General features: G+C 36.5%; 1 protein-coding gene across 50 annotated transcripts in view; it reads right to left on the bottom strand.

Moving 5' to 3' along the window:
* Window positions 1–19,247, bottom strand: part of RIMS1 (regulating synaptic membrane exocytosis 1) — a 606,124-nt gene that overhangs the window by 325,359 nt on the left and 261,518 nt on the right. For 46 of the 50 annotated variants that reach the window (XM_027550929.1, XM_027550882.1, XM_027550886.1 and 43 more), the window contains 2 exons: window positions 15,990–16,203; window positions 14,053–14,064 (listed from right to left, as the gene is read on the bottom strand). In XM_027550929.1, coding sequence (XP_027406730.1) covers window positions 14,053–14,064; window positions 15,990–16,203 — 226 coding nt within the window. The remainder of the gene's footprint in view (window positions 1–14,052; window positions 14,065–15,989; window positions 16,204–19,247) is intronic. The other 4 variants (XM_027550885.1, XM_027550892.1, XM_027550931.1 and 1 more) reach the window with 2 other exon arrangements.

Raw genomic sequence — 19,247 nt, 5'->3', positions numbered from 1 at the left:
ATGAAACTTTAACCACATCTAGAAGTAAACAACAACAAACAAAACAAGGAAAACATTAAAAAATGCAAATAAAGAAACTTTTGTGATCTTCTATTCCAACCCCCAACCTGAGTATTGAATTACTGCCTCCAAGTACCAATTTCCCTGAGATGATCACATCTGGTACATGTATATAACTGCACACTCTACTCAGTTGCTGGCATGCTTGATTTTCTGTTTAAAAGCACAGACATTTTCAAATCCCCTAGGCATAAATGAAGTGTTCAGTGGTGTAGTATTTTTCTCATGGAAGATGAGCCTTCTACTTTTACCATATACTTTGCTACAACAATATTTTACTAGTCCATAAAAATAATTGAGTTTTATGAGAATTAAATTTTTGGCAAAACAAGTATTTCCCATTTTTTTCCTCCATTATGAAACAGTTCAGTGGAATTTTGGAAACCAAATATTTGCTATTGAAGTTGATGTAAGAAACATATCTATTGGATGTATTTATACATAAAAAAATAAATTACTCAAAAAATACATTTGTTAAATGATGTGGTAGAGATATAAATGAAAACAATGACGTCTTAAGATCTAGGTGTGTAACTTTAATTATGACTACAAGATTTAGAACATATTAAAAATATTTCAGTTCAGTTCAGTTCAGCCGCTTAGTCATGTCCGACTCTTTGCAACCCCATAAATTGCAGACACCAGGCCTCCCTGTCCATTACCAACTCCCGGAGTTCACCCAGACTCATGTCCATTGAGTCAGTGATGCCATCCAGCCATCTTATCCTCTGTCGTCCCCTTCTCCTCCTGCCCCCAATCCCTCCCAGCATCAGAGTCTTTTCCAATGAGTCAACTCTTCGCATGAGGTGGCCAAAGTACTGGAGTTTCAGCTTTAAGCATCATGCCTTCCAAAGTAATCCCAGGGCTGATCTCCTTCAGAATGGACTGGTTGGATCTCCTTGCAGTCCAAGGGACTCTCAAGAGTCTTCTCCAACACCACACTTCAAAAGCATCAATTCTTCAGTGCTCAGCCTTCTTCACAGTCCAACTCTCACATCCATACATGACCACAGGAAAAACATAGCCTTGACTAGACGGACCTTTGTTGGCAAAGTAATGTCTCTGCTTTTGAATATGCTATCTAGGTTGGTCATAACTTTCCTTCCAAGGAGTAAGCATCTTTTAATTTCATGGCTGCAGTCACCATCTGCAGTGATTTTGGAGCCCCAAAAAATAAAGTCTGACACTGTTTCCACTGTTTCCCCGTCTATTGCCCATGAAGTGATGGGACCTGATGCTATGATCTTTGTTTTCTGAATATTGAGCTTTAAGCCAACTTTTTCACTCTCCACTTTCACTTTCATCAAGAGGCTTTTGAGTTCCTCTTCACTTTCTGCCATAAGGGTGGTGTCACCTGCATATCTGAGGTTATTGATATTTCTCCCAGCAATCTTGATTCCAGTTTGTGTTTCTTCCAGTCCAGCATTTGTCATGATGTACTCTGCATATAAGTTAAATAAGCAGGGTGATAATATACAGCCTTGATGAACTCCTTTTCCTATTTGGAACCAGTCTGTTGTTCCATGTCCAGTACTAACTGTTGCTTCCTGACCTGCATACAGGTTTCTCAAGAGGCAGGTCAGGTGGTCTGGTATTCCCAGCTCTTTCAGAATTTCCCACAGTTTATTGTGATCCACACAGTCAAAGGCTTTGGCATAGTCAATAAAGCAGAAATCGATGTTTTTCTGGAACTCTCTTGCTTTTTCCATGATCCAGCAGATGTTGGCAATTTGATCTCTGGTTCCTCTGCCTTTTCTAAAACCAGCTTGAACATCAGGAAATTCATGGTTCACATATTGCTGAAGCCTGGCTTGGAGAATTTTGAGCATTACTTTACTAGCATGTGAGATTAGTGCAATTGTGTGGTAGTTTGAGCATTCTTTGGCATTGCCTTTCTTTGGGATTGGAATGAAAACTGACCTTTTCCAGTCCTGTGGCCACTGCTGAGTTTTCCAAATGTGCTGGCATATTGAGTGCAGCACTTTCACAGCATCATCTATCAGGATTTGAAATAGCTCCACTGGAATTCCATCACCTCCACTAGCTTTGTTCATAGTGATGCTTTCTAAGGCCCACTTGACTTCACATTCCAGGATGTCTGGCTCTAGGTGAGTGATCACACCATCGTGATTATCTGGGTCGTGGAGATCTTTTTTGTACAGTTCTTTTGTGTATTCTTGCCACCTCTTCTTAATATCTTCTGCTTCTGTTAGGTCCATACAATTTCTGTCCTTTATCAAGCCCATCTTTGCATGAAATGTTCCCTTGGTATCTCTAATTTTCTTGAAGAGATCTCTAGTCTGTCCCATTCTGTTGTTTTCCTCTATTTCTTTGCATTGATCACTGAGGAAGGCTTTCTTATCTCTTCTTGCTTTTCTTTGGAACTCTGCATTCAGATGCTTATGCCTTTCCTTTTCTCCTTTGCATTTTGCTTCTCTTCTTTTTACAGCCATTTGTAAGGCCTCCCCAGACTGTCATTTTGCTTTTCTGCATTTCTTTTCCAGGGGATGGTCTTGATCCCTGTCTCCTGTACAACGTCACGAACCTCATTCCATAGTTCATCAGGCACTCTATCAGATCTAGGCCCTTAAATCTATTTCTCACTTCCACTGTATAATCATAAGGGATTTGATTTAGGTCATACCTGAATGGTCTAGTGGTTTTCCCTACTTTCTTTAATTTAAGTCTGAATTTGGCAATAAGGAGTTCATGATCTGAGCCATAGTCAGCTCCCAGTCTTGTTTTTGCTGACTGTATGGAGCTTCTCCATCTTTGGCTGCAAAGAATATAATCAGTCTGATTTCAGTGTTGACCATCTGGTCATGTCCATATGCAGAGTCTTCTCTTGTGTTGTTGGAAGAGGATGTTTGCTATGACCAGTGCATTTTCTTGGCAAAACTCTATTAGCCTTTGCCCTGCTTCATTCCGTATTCCAAGGCCAAATTTGCCTGTTACTCCAGGTGTTTCTTGACTTCCTACTTTTGCATTCCAGTCCCCTATAATGAAAAGGACATCTTTTTTGGGTGTTAGTTCTAAAAGGTCTTGTAAGTCTTCATAGAACCGTTCAACTTCAGCTTCTTCAGTGTTACTGGTTGGGGCATAGACTTGGATTACTGTGATACTGAATGGTTTGCCTTGGAAATGAACAGAGATCATTCTGTCATTTTTGAGATTGCATCCAAGTACTGCATTTCGGACTCTTTTGTTGACCATGATGGCTACTCCATTTCTTCTGAGGGATTCCTGTCCGCAGTAGTAGATATAATGATTGTCTGAGTCAAATTCACCCATTCCAGTCCATTTGAGTTCGCTGATTCCTAGAATGTTGACATTCACTCTTGCCATCTCTTGTTTGACCACTTCCAATTTGCCTTGATTCATGGACCTGACATTCCAGGTTCCTATGTAATATTGCTCTTGAAAGCGTCAGACCTTGCTTCTATCACCAGTCACATCCACAGCAGGGTATTCTTTTTGCTTTGGCTCCATCCCTTCATTCTTTCTGGAGTTATTTCTCCACTGATCTCCAGTAGCATATTGGGCACCTACTGACCTGGGGAGTTCTTCTTTCAGTATCCTATCATTTTGCCTTTTCATACTGTTCATGGTGTTCTCAAGGCAAGAATACTGAAGTGGTTTGCCATTCCCTTCTTCAGTGGACCAAATTCTGTCACATACTTAAAAATATTTAAGTGTATGCAAAGTTAATAAATTTAGAACATACTTTATAAACTTTTAAAGATCTCTCCAAAACAGCTTTACTAAATAGAAAATGTGAAAGTTTATATTGCATGTTTATTTTGGACAGACTTCTGTTAAGTATGGTGCTTTTACTGGTTTAAATAAAATGTTAACATGAAAAAAAGAAAATAACATATAGAATATGGGGAGTAGTCATAGTTTATTAAACTTGTGGCTTTAAAACAAATAAGCACAGATATTGTGGCACTAAAAAGTTTGAGTAGGAATGTTTATAGAATTATCCAATACTTGTTATCATGTACACTAAGAGGAAGGTTTTGAGAATCTTATTTTCCTTAATGTGGTGTTTCTTAAATATTTTTATGCGTCAAAACAACACATGCACACTCACAATTTTAATCTGGATTTATGAAATAATAAGCTCACAGAAATAATTTTACATGAATTAAACAAAAAGAATGCATCTTGGCATGTATCCCCATCAAAATTGTGTTTGTTGAATCAAATAGTAGTTAATTCTAAAAGGACAAAATTATATATAAAAACCTCATGTGAGAAAGAATAAACTAATAATAAAATGAAAAATGAATTAATAAGTGAATAGGTGAGTTTTAACATAGAACCATGAAGAGTTTCTTTGAAAGGCATTTCTAGAATCATAAACTGAGGAGCTTTTCAGACTTTTTCTCCATGACTGGTGAAAATTACTTTTCAAAAGTAACCATTTAAAAATCCCTAGAAATTGTCTGAAGGGCATATAACAAATGGAGAAAGTTTTATTCAAGAAACTCTACTTAAAATCAATCAGAACAGTGAGGGAGGGTCTGTGGCTTCTGAGCTACAACCCACTCCCTTCCTTCTCCCCTCGAAGCTCAGAAAGATGGAAGTTCTACCTGAGTGAGTGCACTACCTCCAGCCCTGGTCAAGCATTATAGCATCTGCCCTAGCAGGTAAGGCCACCAGTGCTCCTTATCTCCACTTCCAGCTCCATCATGCAGAATCTCTCCCCAGGCAAAGGCTGTTTAGTGGTCAAAGGGTCCCCCACCCGTCTCCCAGTTGTAGGGTTAAAACTCTACCTCTGCTGGGCAGGCCAAGACTGTGGGACCCCAAACATCCTTATCTCAGCTACCTCATGGAGTGGAGGTTCCACATGAGGAAAAGTACATCAAGCCTATCAGGAATTAGTGACTTCATCCAGTGCCACACTCATGGAGCAGGAATGTCTGCCCGAGAGAAGCAGGCTGTTGTCCCTAACCTTAGCTCCAGGACAGTGACATGGAGTTCTGACTAGGAGAAGAGGCAAGTCATACACAGGAATAAGGAGCTCTGTATTTTTCTCTAGGAGAATGGATTTTATCTGGAATAGAGATTAGGAACATTCAAGCAGAGCAGCACAGTCAAAAGCAATGCAGATTTTGGTGCCCAGCTGTAAGGAGAAGACCGACAGCTCTATGATAACAACAAGGAAAACAAAAGGCAAGCAAGAAGCTGAGCAGAAAGAACCATGGAGACAGAGAAGAGCCTGGAAATGGAACAGGTTTTAAAGACTGGCTCCAATTTGAGCAGAATAGTTAAAATCTTAACTTGGAGACCAAGAAAAGAGAATGATGGTTAAAGACAGTCTGGTTAAAAACACCAGCATCTCTGATGGGAAGGCAAGACTGATGCATACATGGTAAAGTTTTGCCCATGATGACACCACCCTTATGGCAGAAAGTGAAGAGGAACTAAAGAGCCTCTTGATGAAAGTGAAAGTGGAGAGTGAAAAAGTTGGCTTAAAGCTCAACATTCAGAAAACAAAGATCATGGCATCCGGTCCCATCACTTCATGGGAAATAGATAGGGAAACAATGGAAACAGTGTCAGACTTTATTTTTTGGGGCTCCAAAATCACTGCAGATGGTGACTGCAGCCATGAAATTAAAAGACGCTTACTCCTTGGAAGGAAGGTTATGACCAACCTAGATAGCATATTCAAAAGCAGAGACATTACTTTGCCAACAAAGGTCCGTCTAGTCAAGGCTATGTTTTTCCTGTGGTCATGTATGGATGTGAGAGTTGGACTGTGAAGAAGGCTGAGTGCCAAAGAATTGATACTTTTGAACTGTGGTGTTGGAGAAGACTCTTGAGAGTCCCTTAGACTGCAAGGAGATCCAACCAGTCCATTCTGAAGGAGATCAGCCCTGGGATTACTTTGGAAGGCATGATGCTAAAGCTGAGACTCCAGTACTTTGGCCACCTCATGCGAAGAGTTGACTCATTGGAAAAGACTCTGATGCTGGGAGGGATTGGGGGCAGGAGGAGAAGGGGACGACAGAGGATGAGATGGCTGGATGGCATCACTGACTCACTGGACGTGAGTCTGGGTGAACTCTGGGAGTTGGTGATGGACAGGGGGCCTGGAGTGTTGCGATTCATGGGGTCGCAAGGAGTTGGACATGACTGAGTGACTGAACTGAACTGAACTGAGAAACATCAGAGGCTGCACACTACAGGGGAAATAGGCTTTACTGAAATAATATAGCCAACTCATGAAACCAATAAAGAAACAAGCAATCAAAAATAAGCCCTGGGAGTGAGGACAGGGATCGGTATCCAGATCTGCTACAATATACTATCTAAAATGGCCAATATGCAACTATAAATTATGAGGCATCCAAATAAACAGAAATATGACTAACCTTCTTCAGAGAAGGCCTAGATGTTGAACATACCTGACAAAGACATTTAAAAAAACTGTTGCAAATATGTTCAAAGAACTAAAATGAGCATGCTCAAAGAATAAAAGAAGTTAGGAAAACAACATCTCATCTAATAGAGAAGATAAAGATATATAACTTATTAAAGAAATAAAATTATTCAAAATGAAAAAATCACTAGAGGGATTCAATATTAAGTTTTAAACTGGCAGAATACAGAATTCATGAATATAAAGATAAATAGTGATAATGAAACCTGGTGAAAACAAGGATGAAAATGAAGAAAAATGAACAGAACCCTGAAGAAATGTAGAAGACTATCAGCCACACGAATATATGTGTAGTAGGAGCTGCCATAATGAGGACAGAGAGAAAGAAATTCCTTTCAAACACAAAGCATTAAAAGCTGAACCTTCCCAGATTTGATGGAAATCATCAATCTGTACATCTAAGAAGCTCAATGAACCCAGCTAGGAACAACGCAAAGAGATCCATTATCCAGATACATACACATCACAATAAACACTGAAAACAAAAGGAAAAGAGAAATTCTTGAAAATAACAAGAGAAAATACACTCATCTTACACACACACACACACACACGCACACACATACACACACACACACACACACACACACGGGCTTTTAGTAAGATTAACAGTTGACTTCTCATCAGAGACAGTGGCGGTCAGAGGCAGTGGGATGGTATATTTGGTTTTCTTTTTTCTTTTTTTGTATATTTGAAGTGCTAAAAGAAAGAAAAAGAAACTATTAACCAAAAATTCTACATTCAGCAAACTATTTTTCAAAAATGAAGGTGAAATATATTCCTAGGTAAACAAAATCTGACAGAATTCATTGCTAGGAAACTCACTTTTAAGAAATACTAAAGGAAAGTCTTTAGGGTAGATATAAACATGAATTCACATAAAAAAGAACTCTGATAAAGATAATTATAGGGGTAATTATAAAAGTATAATTTCATATTTCTTCATTATCTTAAATTATTTAAAAATAGTATAAAACAGTATTAATATACTAGCATTGTTAAGCCTATAATGTAAAGAAATCAGATAGATTTGGCAATAACAGAACAAAGGAGATGGATAGAAGCAACTATGAATTGGAGTTGGGAAATGACACCAGATGGTATCTTGAATCCCCGGGAAGAAATGAAGAGAACCAAAAATAGTAAATAAGAACATTACATAACAGATCCTATAAATATATACTTGCTCTCATTTCCTCTCTTGGCTTTATTAAAAGGCAAAACCATATAAAGTGTTAGTTATAACAACGTATTATTGGATTTGTAAAATATATAGACATAAAATATATAAAAATAATAGCACCAAAAAGGGAGAAAGGTGCATAGAGCTATGTAGAATTAACATTTATGGGATCTCCTGGGCAGGCCAGTGGTTAAGACCTCGCCTTTCAATGCAGAAGGTGTGGGTTTGATCCCTGGTGGGTTAACTAAGATTCCACATGCCTTGGGGGGCAGAAAATTAAAAAAAAAAAAAAAAACAGAAGAAATATTGTAACAAATTTAATAAATGCTCTGAAAAAGGTCCACATCAAAAAAAAAAAAAAATCTTGAAAAACATCTTTCACTTGAATTAAGGTAGTGTAAAGCTGAAGTAGATTCTGTCAAGATGGATTTGTAGGTATATGCAGCAAACCATCACATTGAATTTCTTTGATTTACACGTTGCATGTCAATTATATTTCAATAAAACTAGAAAAAAAGTTGCAAACTGGAAAATCTAGAGTCACTAAGAAAATACATCATAAATATAGTTAAAAATCACTGAAATATTTAAGGCATGCCTAGAATTCATTCAATGCAAAAGAAAGTAGTAAAGGAGAAACAGAGAATCAAAAAACATAAAAAGCAAAATGTGAACTAGGAGAAAAAATATGGTCATATCAGTAATAATGTTAAATATGAATGCATTAAAATCTAGTCAAAAGGCAGAGATTGTTAGAGTGAACTAAAAAAAATCCAAAACCTAAGTACGTGTCATTTATATGAGACACACTTTAGATTCAAAGATAACTGTATGATTCAATTTTAACAAATACAAACGGATATACCATGCAAAAAGCAAACATAATCGAGCTGGAGTAACTATACTAATATCAGATAAAATAGGCTTTGTTTGCAACTTAAAATGTATTCCCCACTAGCAGCAGCAATGACAGGGAATCTGTCTACTACTGAAATCAGCTGGAGGCAGACCGCAGGGAGGTATGGAAAGCTGGGTGGCGGATGACAAAAAGTCTGGTTGATGGTTAGTCTCTATGTGGGTCTGTTTGCATACTGCTGCAAGCTCACATGACTCAAAAAGTATCTTGCACACGCTGAAAAAAGAATGATCTTTTAAAATCTGGGCTTAAATATCTGTTTTAATTTTGGGCCTATGGCTGAGTGGAAAAACAGAAGCTGCTAGTTCTCACTATGTGTTTAAAAAAACAGTCTTTTCAATTGGTAATAAAGTCTCTAACTTTGTGTGCATCCTAGGGATAGATGGTCTAAGCAGACAGATGTTAGATTCCAAGTTATCCTAAACTCAACAGAGCTCCTGTTCTGATTGGTTTATGTAGATTATTAAGTAGTTGTGTAATTGTAACATAAGAGACAAGGAATCACTAAAGAAATAAACCAAACGGCTAATACTTTGAATATGGAAGCTTAAAAAAATTCATTCTCAAGAAATTGCTAACTTAGAAACATTTTTATTTTGTAAGATACAAAGTGAATTCTTGGAGATATCAAATTAGTTTGATAATTTTGGTTTAAAAACAGCTTTGTGAAAAGCGCAACAGGATATAACATCACTTCACATGCAACATGATGGCTAGAGTAAAAATAAAGCCAGCTAGTAACAAGTGTTGATGAGAATGTGGAGAATTGGAACCCATAAACACTGCTATGCAGCTGCTTGGGGAAACGATCAGTTCTTCAAATTGTTAAACATAGGGCTATCATGAAATCCAGTAATTCCACTCCTAGGCAAATGAGAAACAGATCTGACAACTTAAGTTTCAAAATACCAGAGAGTTTGCCATGGGTTAGTCTGCCTTTGTGAAAGTTCTGACTTCCACAGCCCCTTTCCTGAAACTAAAAGGGGTTTCTCTGCACCCTAAGATGCATCTGTATTGAACATTTGTTGTGAAATTGTGATTTCTGGAAAGAAATTGTTTAAACATTTTAAAAATGGTTTGTGGAGTGGGGGCAAAACCAGGACTATAAACTTCCTAATTATTAAATATTACAAGCATTTCCAGGACAGGAAGGCTAAATTCAAGAGATTAAAATTCCTGAAGAACAGTGTAGCAAATTCTTAAAACAGATTTGGAATAAAAACTCTGAATTATCTAATAAAAGTCTTTACAACTTGATGTTTTACCCTCTCTCTGGGACAAGCAGGCTTCCCTTGTGGCTCAGTGGTAAAGAATCCACCTGCCAATGCAGAAGGTTTCCTGGGTTGGGAAGATCCCCTGGAGAAGGAAATGGCAACCCATTCCAGTGTTCTTGCCTGGGAACTCCATGTACAGAGAGGAGCCTGGCGGGTTACAGTCCATGAGGTCACAAAGAGTCAGACTCAACTTAGGGACTAAACAATAATAACAACAACTGGGACAAGCACAATACATTAAGAGGCACCTTAACAAATTTAATCAATTAAATTGCTTAGTGAATGTCCTCCTCTCAATTTACCCTACATTTCCTTACTGATATGTTTATAAACTTCTCTACTTAGGCCCATACTATCTTTTTGGGCAGAATCTCTAAGAGAACACTCTTACAGAGAAAACCATCACCAAAACGTCTACCACAAAAAAAATGAATAAATAGAGAGAGAAAGAGGGAACATGAAAGTGGGTCCAGGAACACTCTTCAGTCATTTTTTTCCAAGAGTGAGTGTGGAAAATTGTGACTAGATGACTCATCATATCATGGACTAAATATGGATAATTCTGAGGGTTCTTTTCATAAGAATAAATAATGCAATCATGCAAATAATTTTTTTAAATGGATATACTTCTACTGAGTTGCTTTTCTTTATCTAACCCTAGTGAGAGAAAATACAAAATAAGTTTGGCATTTAAAACAGAGTCTATGAGAGCAGTTTTTTATGATGTCAAGTGTCAATTATTCCACAGATAACACCTTAGGATGAGACCAATTCCAAACTCAGTTGGTGCTATCCCATTCCACCCAACCCTTACACTTTATGAATTGTTTTCTACAAAAACATACTTACTTTATCAGCATATCATTTAGCATAATTATATAAATAAACACCAATGAAAACATATGAGGAGCCAGTTTAAAAAATCATGACTTTGTAAACACTGACCCTCATTAATTATTATCTTGATAGAAAAAGAGGTTTTATTATTTTTATACATGACATTTAAAAGGTAGATATGTTTAGCTTTCACATTTAAATAAAACAGCAAAGAAAATGGTCATGTTCTGTTTTCTGAATATTGCTTACATTTATTACAAAATACTCAACTTATAATACATGACGCTTCTTTTGTATGAAAATAAAGATTAAATAGAAAAGTAGCAAGGTAGTTCATTTTTAGTTGCTTTGACAGTCAATCACCCTCTCCAAAAGGAAATACTGATGAAAATTTAAGGAAAACCCTAAGGAATTGAACTTAGAGGACTCAATTCAGTCGATTTAGTAAAAGCAAATTGTTAATTTACCAAAGGATTTATCTAAATTCAATACTCTGCAGAGGATAAAACAAAGACCAAAACAATTTAAACAGGTTGTGGGGAAATTCTCAGAACCCCTATGTATTCAGACTTTGGAGAGACCTTTTGATGAAGTAAAAACTGCCATTTTATCTCTGAAAGTGTGCACTTTAAAATAATATAAATAAACATTACAAAAATAATATCAGTTCAATTGCTCAGTGGTGTCCGACTCTTTGTGACCCCATGAATTGCAGCACGCCAGGCCTCCCTGTCCATCACCAACTCCCGGAGTTCACCCAGACTCAAATCCATTGAGTCAGTGATGCCATCCAGCCATCTCATCCTCTGTCGTCCCCTTCTCTTCCTGCCCCCAGTCCCTCCCAGCATCAGAGTCTTTTCCAATGAGTCAACTCTTTGCATATCTCTTATGAACTATTATGGGTCAATTGCAAAGTGACTATATATGACAAGTCATTTTCTTTCTAAGCAAGTATACACTCTCCCAAATTACTAGAGCTGATTTAGACTAACAGTAAAATTTTAAAATAAAACATTGCCAGGCTGTAAAAAAAAAAAAAAAAAAATAGGGTCATGAATATTTTTCACTGGACTCAATAAAGAAATATTTATATCTTAGCTAACCTTAGGTCTTCATATCATATATAGTAGTATTTTAGTCACATTATTCATCAATTTAACCACCTATGTAGACTTCATTATCATTGCATTGATCAAGATGGAGATTGATTTTAGAAAGGTTTTATTCATCCTATTACTCTCTGCTTTCCTCTTATACCAACAGCCGCCTCCTCCCGCTACACACACATTTGCAAATTATAATTTCTCCATGTATACCTGTGGCGGATTCATTTTGATATTTGGCAAAACTAATACAATTATGTAAAGTTTAAAAATAAAATAAAATTTAAACAAAAATTTAAAAAAAATAAAATAAAAGATGCCAGAGGAATAGAGAAAGAAACAGTAAGCACTTTGCTTAATACTCAGCTATTTAACACAAAGACAAAATCTGGTTTCAGTTTCCTTGGACTAGAAAGTAATTCATTGAACAACGTCAATAGGCTACGATGGGTTTTAATGAAATTATGACCAACTACTTGAACATAAATGGTAGGTTTAAGATATATACATTCTAATCAAAGTGAAGAAAATAATTGAAAGCTATTGTATTTTATAGGTCTTTTAATTTTGTTATTAGCCTGAGAACCACAAAATCCACCTGAATTCTTGTTACAGAGTCAGTAATCATAACAAGCACATATAGAACAGTCAACCTGGCCAGTTCTACGGAGTGGCTAAAGTTTTATCACCAGTTCTGCATGACACTAGCATTATTTATGTACTTAACTTTTATTTTTTAAAGGATTTAAAAATTATCTACACTTCAAATTCAAAGTGTCCAAAGTAATAATATTCATGAAACCAAAAGTGTGATATTATAATTTCTTTTTTCTAACGTGATACACTACTGGTGTCCTTCACTTTTCAAAAGTTACTTCTTTCCACTTTACTTTCATGAAAGACCTGTACTTGTACCTGTTTTGACTAAATGAAGGAAATTCAAAAAGGATTTTCACTTTTACGAAAAAAAGGTGAGATGTGAAAATAGCATGCTGTGTTTGTTTTAGAGTGAGCTGTTATAGAGGCAGTGCTCAGCCACAGCAGAGAGAGTGGGACCACCAGGCTCCTTTCCCACACCCACCAGCATCTCAGCATCTGGCCACCATACTCTGACCTGTGTCTCTGGACATCTGTGCTTTATCTCATTTATTTTGTGCATCTGTTAGCAAGATGTGTCCAGAGGTAATTGATTCTTCCTTTTATATGCCATTTGGAAACACTCTACTTTCAGATAGCATGGGAAACTTGTATTGCATTAAAATAACAACCCCTAAAATGATCTCACATACCACCCATGTTACAAGCAAATGCAGTGAAAATAATTAAACTGCATAATTTTCAACCTAATTTCTTATTCATAGAAAAAAACCTGATAACATACACTAGCAACAAACTTAAAAACACAAATTAATGTTCAACTTAATGTCACACTGACTACCTATGCACTATAGTATGTAATCTAAAATTAAAAACAGTTGAACAGGGTCAGCTGAGTTGATATATTGAACCTGAAATGCTCATTGCCTCCGTCTCATACTGGGAAATTAATGAGTTTGGTGGGAATTGAAATTTACACCAAACGGAAGTGTATAGTATGTATACAAAGGACAGGCTGATTGAAGATGTCACTTATCTCGTATCTTACTGAGTACAGCCTCTGTGGTTTCCAAGGTTGATAAAAATTAAAGGTGAATTTTTACTCCCTGAGGGAGTGATTTCATTGAATGAGGGAAAAGAAAAGAGCAAAACTGTGGTTCAATATGACAACTCTACTACTTGTGTTCCAGAGAAATATCATTTTATTCTGAGCTCTTGATCCTAATTTGATCCTTCCTCTCTACTAAATTAATGCATTCCATTTCTTCTACCAGAAAGTTTCAAATCATCTGTCTATGCATCTAAAGAGTGTTGAGAAAGGTAGAGCTCATTAGGCATTATTGTTCCTAAAGGCAAATAGATCATCCTCAGAACTCAGGGAGCTAAGAGCACAAATGAGTTTGATAATAATTTAATTATATTAAAATATCACTATTTCTATAACTATTACCCAGTCTTTGCCTATTAATATAAAACTCTGTAATGCTCCTAGATGTTCATTTTATTTTTCCATGAGAAATGGGAATGAGCTCTTCCTAGCATTTAATTTCTTTTTGAAAGTGAAACATTCTCTTAATAAAATTCACAACATTGAAATAACAAGTGATAGAAAAGAAATCATGGATTCTAACCACTTTGTCCTCCTTTGGGAAAGCATCCAAGGAAGCGGAGTGAAGGGAGAGAGAAAAGAAGAGAAAAATAAAAATAAGGCACGTATTAATAAGCAGATTTTAAGAAAACAGTCATATGTTACTTTAAAGTATAAAAATACAGGTACTTTGAAAAGTAAATGTTTATTCTCACCAAAAAATAGTCACTATTCAATCCTTCATTCGAAATGCACATATGCTCATCTTGCTACATGGTAGGTACAAAAGTTGGACACTACAATTTCAGAATTTTTTTAGAACTTGGATTATTAAGTCTACATTTAAAATATTTTTTAGAAAGAAAAAATTTGCTACCATATTTGGCTTACTTATTATTGAAAAGATTATATTAAAATGCATAAACTTTGAATGAATAATTATATCAAATTGTCTTTAAAATATTTATAGTTATGAATTGGAAAAATGTAAGAAAGGGAAGTGTTTGTAATAAATAGAGAATGGAAATATACTATTTTAGCCATAAATTATCTCACAAGGTTGATTTATTTCTAATATGAATTTCAACATTTACAATGTCACAGGAAATACCAACTGTATACAACTTTTGTCTTTTGCCCAAGATTAAAAATTGTAAGTTGTGCTTTCTTTTATTTTTTTTAATTTTAATTTTTCTCAAGATTGAATGGGTATAGTAAAGATAGATGAACTTCATTAGGCCTGGGTTTCTGTTTGAAAGCATAAGTATCCCTTAGCTCAATCTCCTTTAAACACATCTCCTGTTTAAAACGTGAGTTTGACTCTGTTACTGGCTTGCTTCAAACCTATAATGTGAATTTAAAAGCATCCAACTCTATGCATACTCAGTCTGAATTAACACTTAACCCCTTTGCATTGTACTGTTCAGGGCCAACACTTTTCAGGGTGCTGCATGAGTTGTTAAATATTTTGAATATCATCACAACTTTTATTTGTGAGATATTATTCCAAAAGTAGACCCTGTGCACTTCTCATGTGCCAAACAAGATCTCAATCCAAAGTTGCTCTAGAAAGTCTGTAAGGTAGCATATGAAGATTAACTAAAACACATAATTTTTAGGAGGAAAAAAATTCGTATATGGTCAAAAGAATGGAACCTAAAGAAAAATTGAACTGTTTTAATTTTCATAACAACCATATATAGTAATTATTACCATACAATTTCATATATAAAGAAGTTGTTTTTCAGATAAGTTAAAGCTACAAAGATAATAGTAGGCTCATCTTAAGTATAATAATGCATCTATTTTACTGAATGTCTTAATTCCCCTGAGAGAGATTTTAGAATAATACCCTACTTACAACTCAAATATACTACTAAAAAACAATATTAAGTGGTAACCTCACTTTAATTCTAACTATGATTTTTCCAAATTGGGGAGACATAAGTGCAAGACTCCATGAAATTAAAATTAAAAACAAACAAACAGTATTTTGACACACTCTTTAAATATCCAAATAATTTTCATGAGATAAGCTTCGTACTACATTTCTTAGACTTGATAGTAAATGAAGTGATTCTCACAGAGGCTAATTATCACTTCATAAATGATTATATTGGATTAAATTAATGCCATACAAATTCTATTGATTTTATCTTCATTCAATCTGAAACATGTTGCAGAAACTAAAAGTAAGTTGTTAGGTTTTGTTGCTTTGTACAAGAAGAACTGGCCACCACAACTTTCAAGCGTTTCATAATTCCTGACACTAAATATAAATTTCCAACCTTCTTCAGAAAACAAATGTGCTCCCACAAGTAACCTGTTGGTTTTGAGTGGCAATCATTTGTTGAGATGCATACATACGAAGAGCATCTTTTGTGAATTCTTTGCATCACTCATCCCCTGAGTGGCTAGGCGCAGGTGGGGCGCATCCACCTGCGCTCAAGGACGCTGGATGCTCGCGGCCACGGTACTCACGTTGCTGGACCGCAGAGACACGCGGCCCCCACAGCGCGCGCAGAACTTGGTGCGGCAGTAGGAGCACAGGTGGCCACAGCCGTCCGCGAACTTGGTCTTGTGGCAAATCCCGCAGGTCGGAGCATCGTCCTTGTGCTCTCCTTGGTAGCGCCGTGCTTCTTCCCCTATTTTCCTCACTTGTTCTTTATAGCTTTCAAATTGTTGATGCAATCTCCTAGACAGAAGAGAAAATGGGCACAAACTAAGTAGATGAAGGAGCTGGGGAAAAAAACCCACTTTTTCCTAGCAGAGGAGACATCTAGTTACTTAAACTAAAGCAAAACATATAAAGCCACTTCCCTCAATAATGGGCTTCCCCAGTGGCTCAGCTGGTAAAGAATCCTCCTGCAATGTGGGAGACCTGGGTTCGCTCCCTGGGTTGGGAAGATCCCCTGGAGAAGGGAAAGGATACCCACTCCAGTATTCTGGCCTGGAGAATTCCATGGACTGTATAGTCCATGGGGTTGCAAAGAGTTGGACACAACTGAGCGACTTTTACTTTTCATTTCTCCTCTAATCATACTGCAACAGCATTGAACCATATATTAGTTGACTCTAAATAATCACTATTTTCCCCAACAGTGGAATTCCTGTATCCAATCATTGCCTCTGCTTCTTTGACAGGCAGTTTTCAAAGTATTTTACTGGGACTCAACACTTTACAACAATAAGTATGTGTGTATACAACTGAGGCAAAATTATACAATGTTCTTAGGCCAACTCTACAGAATTTGCTTTGAAATTTTGTCTTACTCTGTTTGAAGTCTAATAGTGATTTGTTTTGTTGTTCTTGTTTAGTTGCTAAGTTGTGTCTGACTCTTTTGTAACCCATGGACTTTGGCCCACCAGCTCCTCTGTCCTTAAGATTTCCTAGGCAATAATACTGAAGTGGGTTGCCTTTTCCTTCTCTAGGGGATTTTCACCACCCAGGAATCAAACCTGCATCTCCTGCATTCTTTACCAGTGAGCCATCTGGGAAGTCCCAAATACTGATTACTATCTGTAAGAAGTTTGTCACAGTAAATTGAATTCATGAAGTATAATGCATGCTTGGGAGTTGACTATTTTAAGCTGCATGGCTAAGCAAGCTGTCTTCACTTCCATTCCTGGAGACTTTTGTTTGGCATCAAACATTTCACACAGTACACAGAGTATGACATTTATCTCCATATGTATATATATATATATATATATATATATACACACACACACACACATACATATACATACACACATACATATACATACACACATAAATTTTTAGATGAATATAGATTTAATATATAATTATTAATATATAATATATATGTTTAATATATATGGGCTTCTCTGGTGGCTCAGAGGTTAAAGTGTCTGCCTCTCATGCAGGAGACCCGGGTTCAATCCCTGGGTCAGAAGATCCCCTGGAGAAGGAAATGGTAACCCACTCCAATATTCTTGCCTGGAGAATCCCATGGACAGAGAAGCCTGGTAGGCTACAGTCCACAGGGTCACAAAGAGTCAGACACAACTGAGTGACTTCACTTTCACTTTAATATATATGAATATATAATATAATATATATAATAGTTGAGCTTGCTTAGATCTGCTGCATCACCTTACAAGTTCTAAACCATAACTTGAAAATATTCAGATTTTTACATGCCCCAGTTTTACTGGCTCTCTCCCACCTTTTACGTATGAGGATCCCTATTCCTCTTTATTGATAACTACTGGAAGTGGGACAACTAAATTTGCTGAAGCAAAGCATTTCCCCAAGACGAAGAATGTTCACACTTAATGTGATTGAGGCTACATAGCCTTCCCATCAGTCCAAACTCCTCTCTCTCAGACTACTACAAACAGAAACAGAGCAGGGTGACATCCTCTAAATCCCCGGAGGAAGCTGCCTTTGTTTAGTAAATGAGAACAGAGAGCATTTCCCAGGCCTAACAGTCATTGTCTCTTACACCAGAAGAGAAACTCATGGGAAATGTCTAAGCAGATGCATCTGTGTATCTAAGCTTCTTTCTGGATGTGAGTTCTCCATGATCAAAGAAAACACATGCTATTGTTAATTAATGCAGTTTGTGTGATGTTCCACTTCTACAATAACCATGGGGGGTCTGGGACTCCCTGGAAACTGAATCAAGTTAATTCTCAGCACTATATTTGTTGAAATACTAGGATTTTATTATATTTTCCTTTTAACATCAACAACTTTTAAGCAAAACTTTAATGATTAAAAATTCTGAAATCCCTTTCCTGCTTTACCAATTGACACTTTTTCTAGTTCATTGAAACATGTATAATATCATGTATGAAATGAGTCACCAGTCCAGGTTCGATGCACGATACTGGATGCTTGGGGCTGGTGCACTGGGATGACCCAGAGGGAGGGTATGGGGAGGGAGGAGGGAGGAGGGTTCAGGATGGGGAACACAGGTATACCTGTGGCAGATTTATTTCGATATTTGGCAAAACTAATACAATATTGTAAAGTTTAAAAATAAAATTTAAAAAAAAGGAAAAAAAATTTCCATAATTAAAGTAAACACAGTTGCACTAGCACATAAAGTAGTTTAGAATCTAAAACTTCCCTAGTTTAGAAGCCAGCAAATTTCAGCTCAGAGAAGGATATTTTGATATTTGGTTTAATGAATATAAGAATATCTGATCAATATATTGAAGAGCAGTTTGACCCATTCTAAAATGCTAAGCAGACCAAGAGTACATGCATAAATATTTATTGTGAGAGCCACCAAATCATAAATATATATAATGCAAAGGGGAAAGCTAGGCTAGGAAAAAGCTGTTCTATGAATGTGTGATATAGAATATGATTTAGTTTGGGTATTGGCAAATTTTATGGTCTAAGGCCAGTTTGTAAATATTTTAAGCTTTTGTGAGCCAGGAAACTTCTGTTGAAAGTACTCAGTTCTACCGTAGTTAGCAGGACAGTGGCACACACAGTATGTAAATAGTAAGCATGGCTGTGTTTCAATTAAACTTAAAAAAAAAAAAAATGGTAACCCAGATTTAGCCAGTGCACCAGGTTGTCAACTTCTGACTTAGTGTCTGATTTATACTACAGCATAACAGTTTGCAAAGTAAAGATTTTCTGACTTTTAAAATTTCAAACACAGACCCAAAATTGGTTAAGATGCCAGATTAAAAGGATGTGTGCTCATCTCCTCCTGAGAGAGCACCAACATCGCAGCTAGCTTTGAACACTCATCA

Source organism: Bos indicus x Bos taurus, chromosome 9 (assembly GCF_003369695.1).
Source record: "Bos indicus x Bos taurus breed Angus x Brahman F1 hybrid chromosome 9, Bos_hybrid_MaternalHap_v2.0, whole genome shotgun sequence".
NCBI classification, from domain to species: domain Eukaryota; kingdom Metazoa; phylum Chordata; class Mammalia; order Artiodactyla; family Bovidae; genus Bos; species Bos indicus x Bos taurus.
The sequence above is the reverse complement of the archived record's forward strand: the minus strand, read 5'-3'. Positions and strand labels throughout refer to the sequence as shown.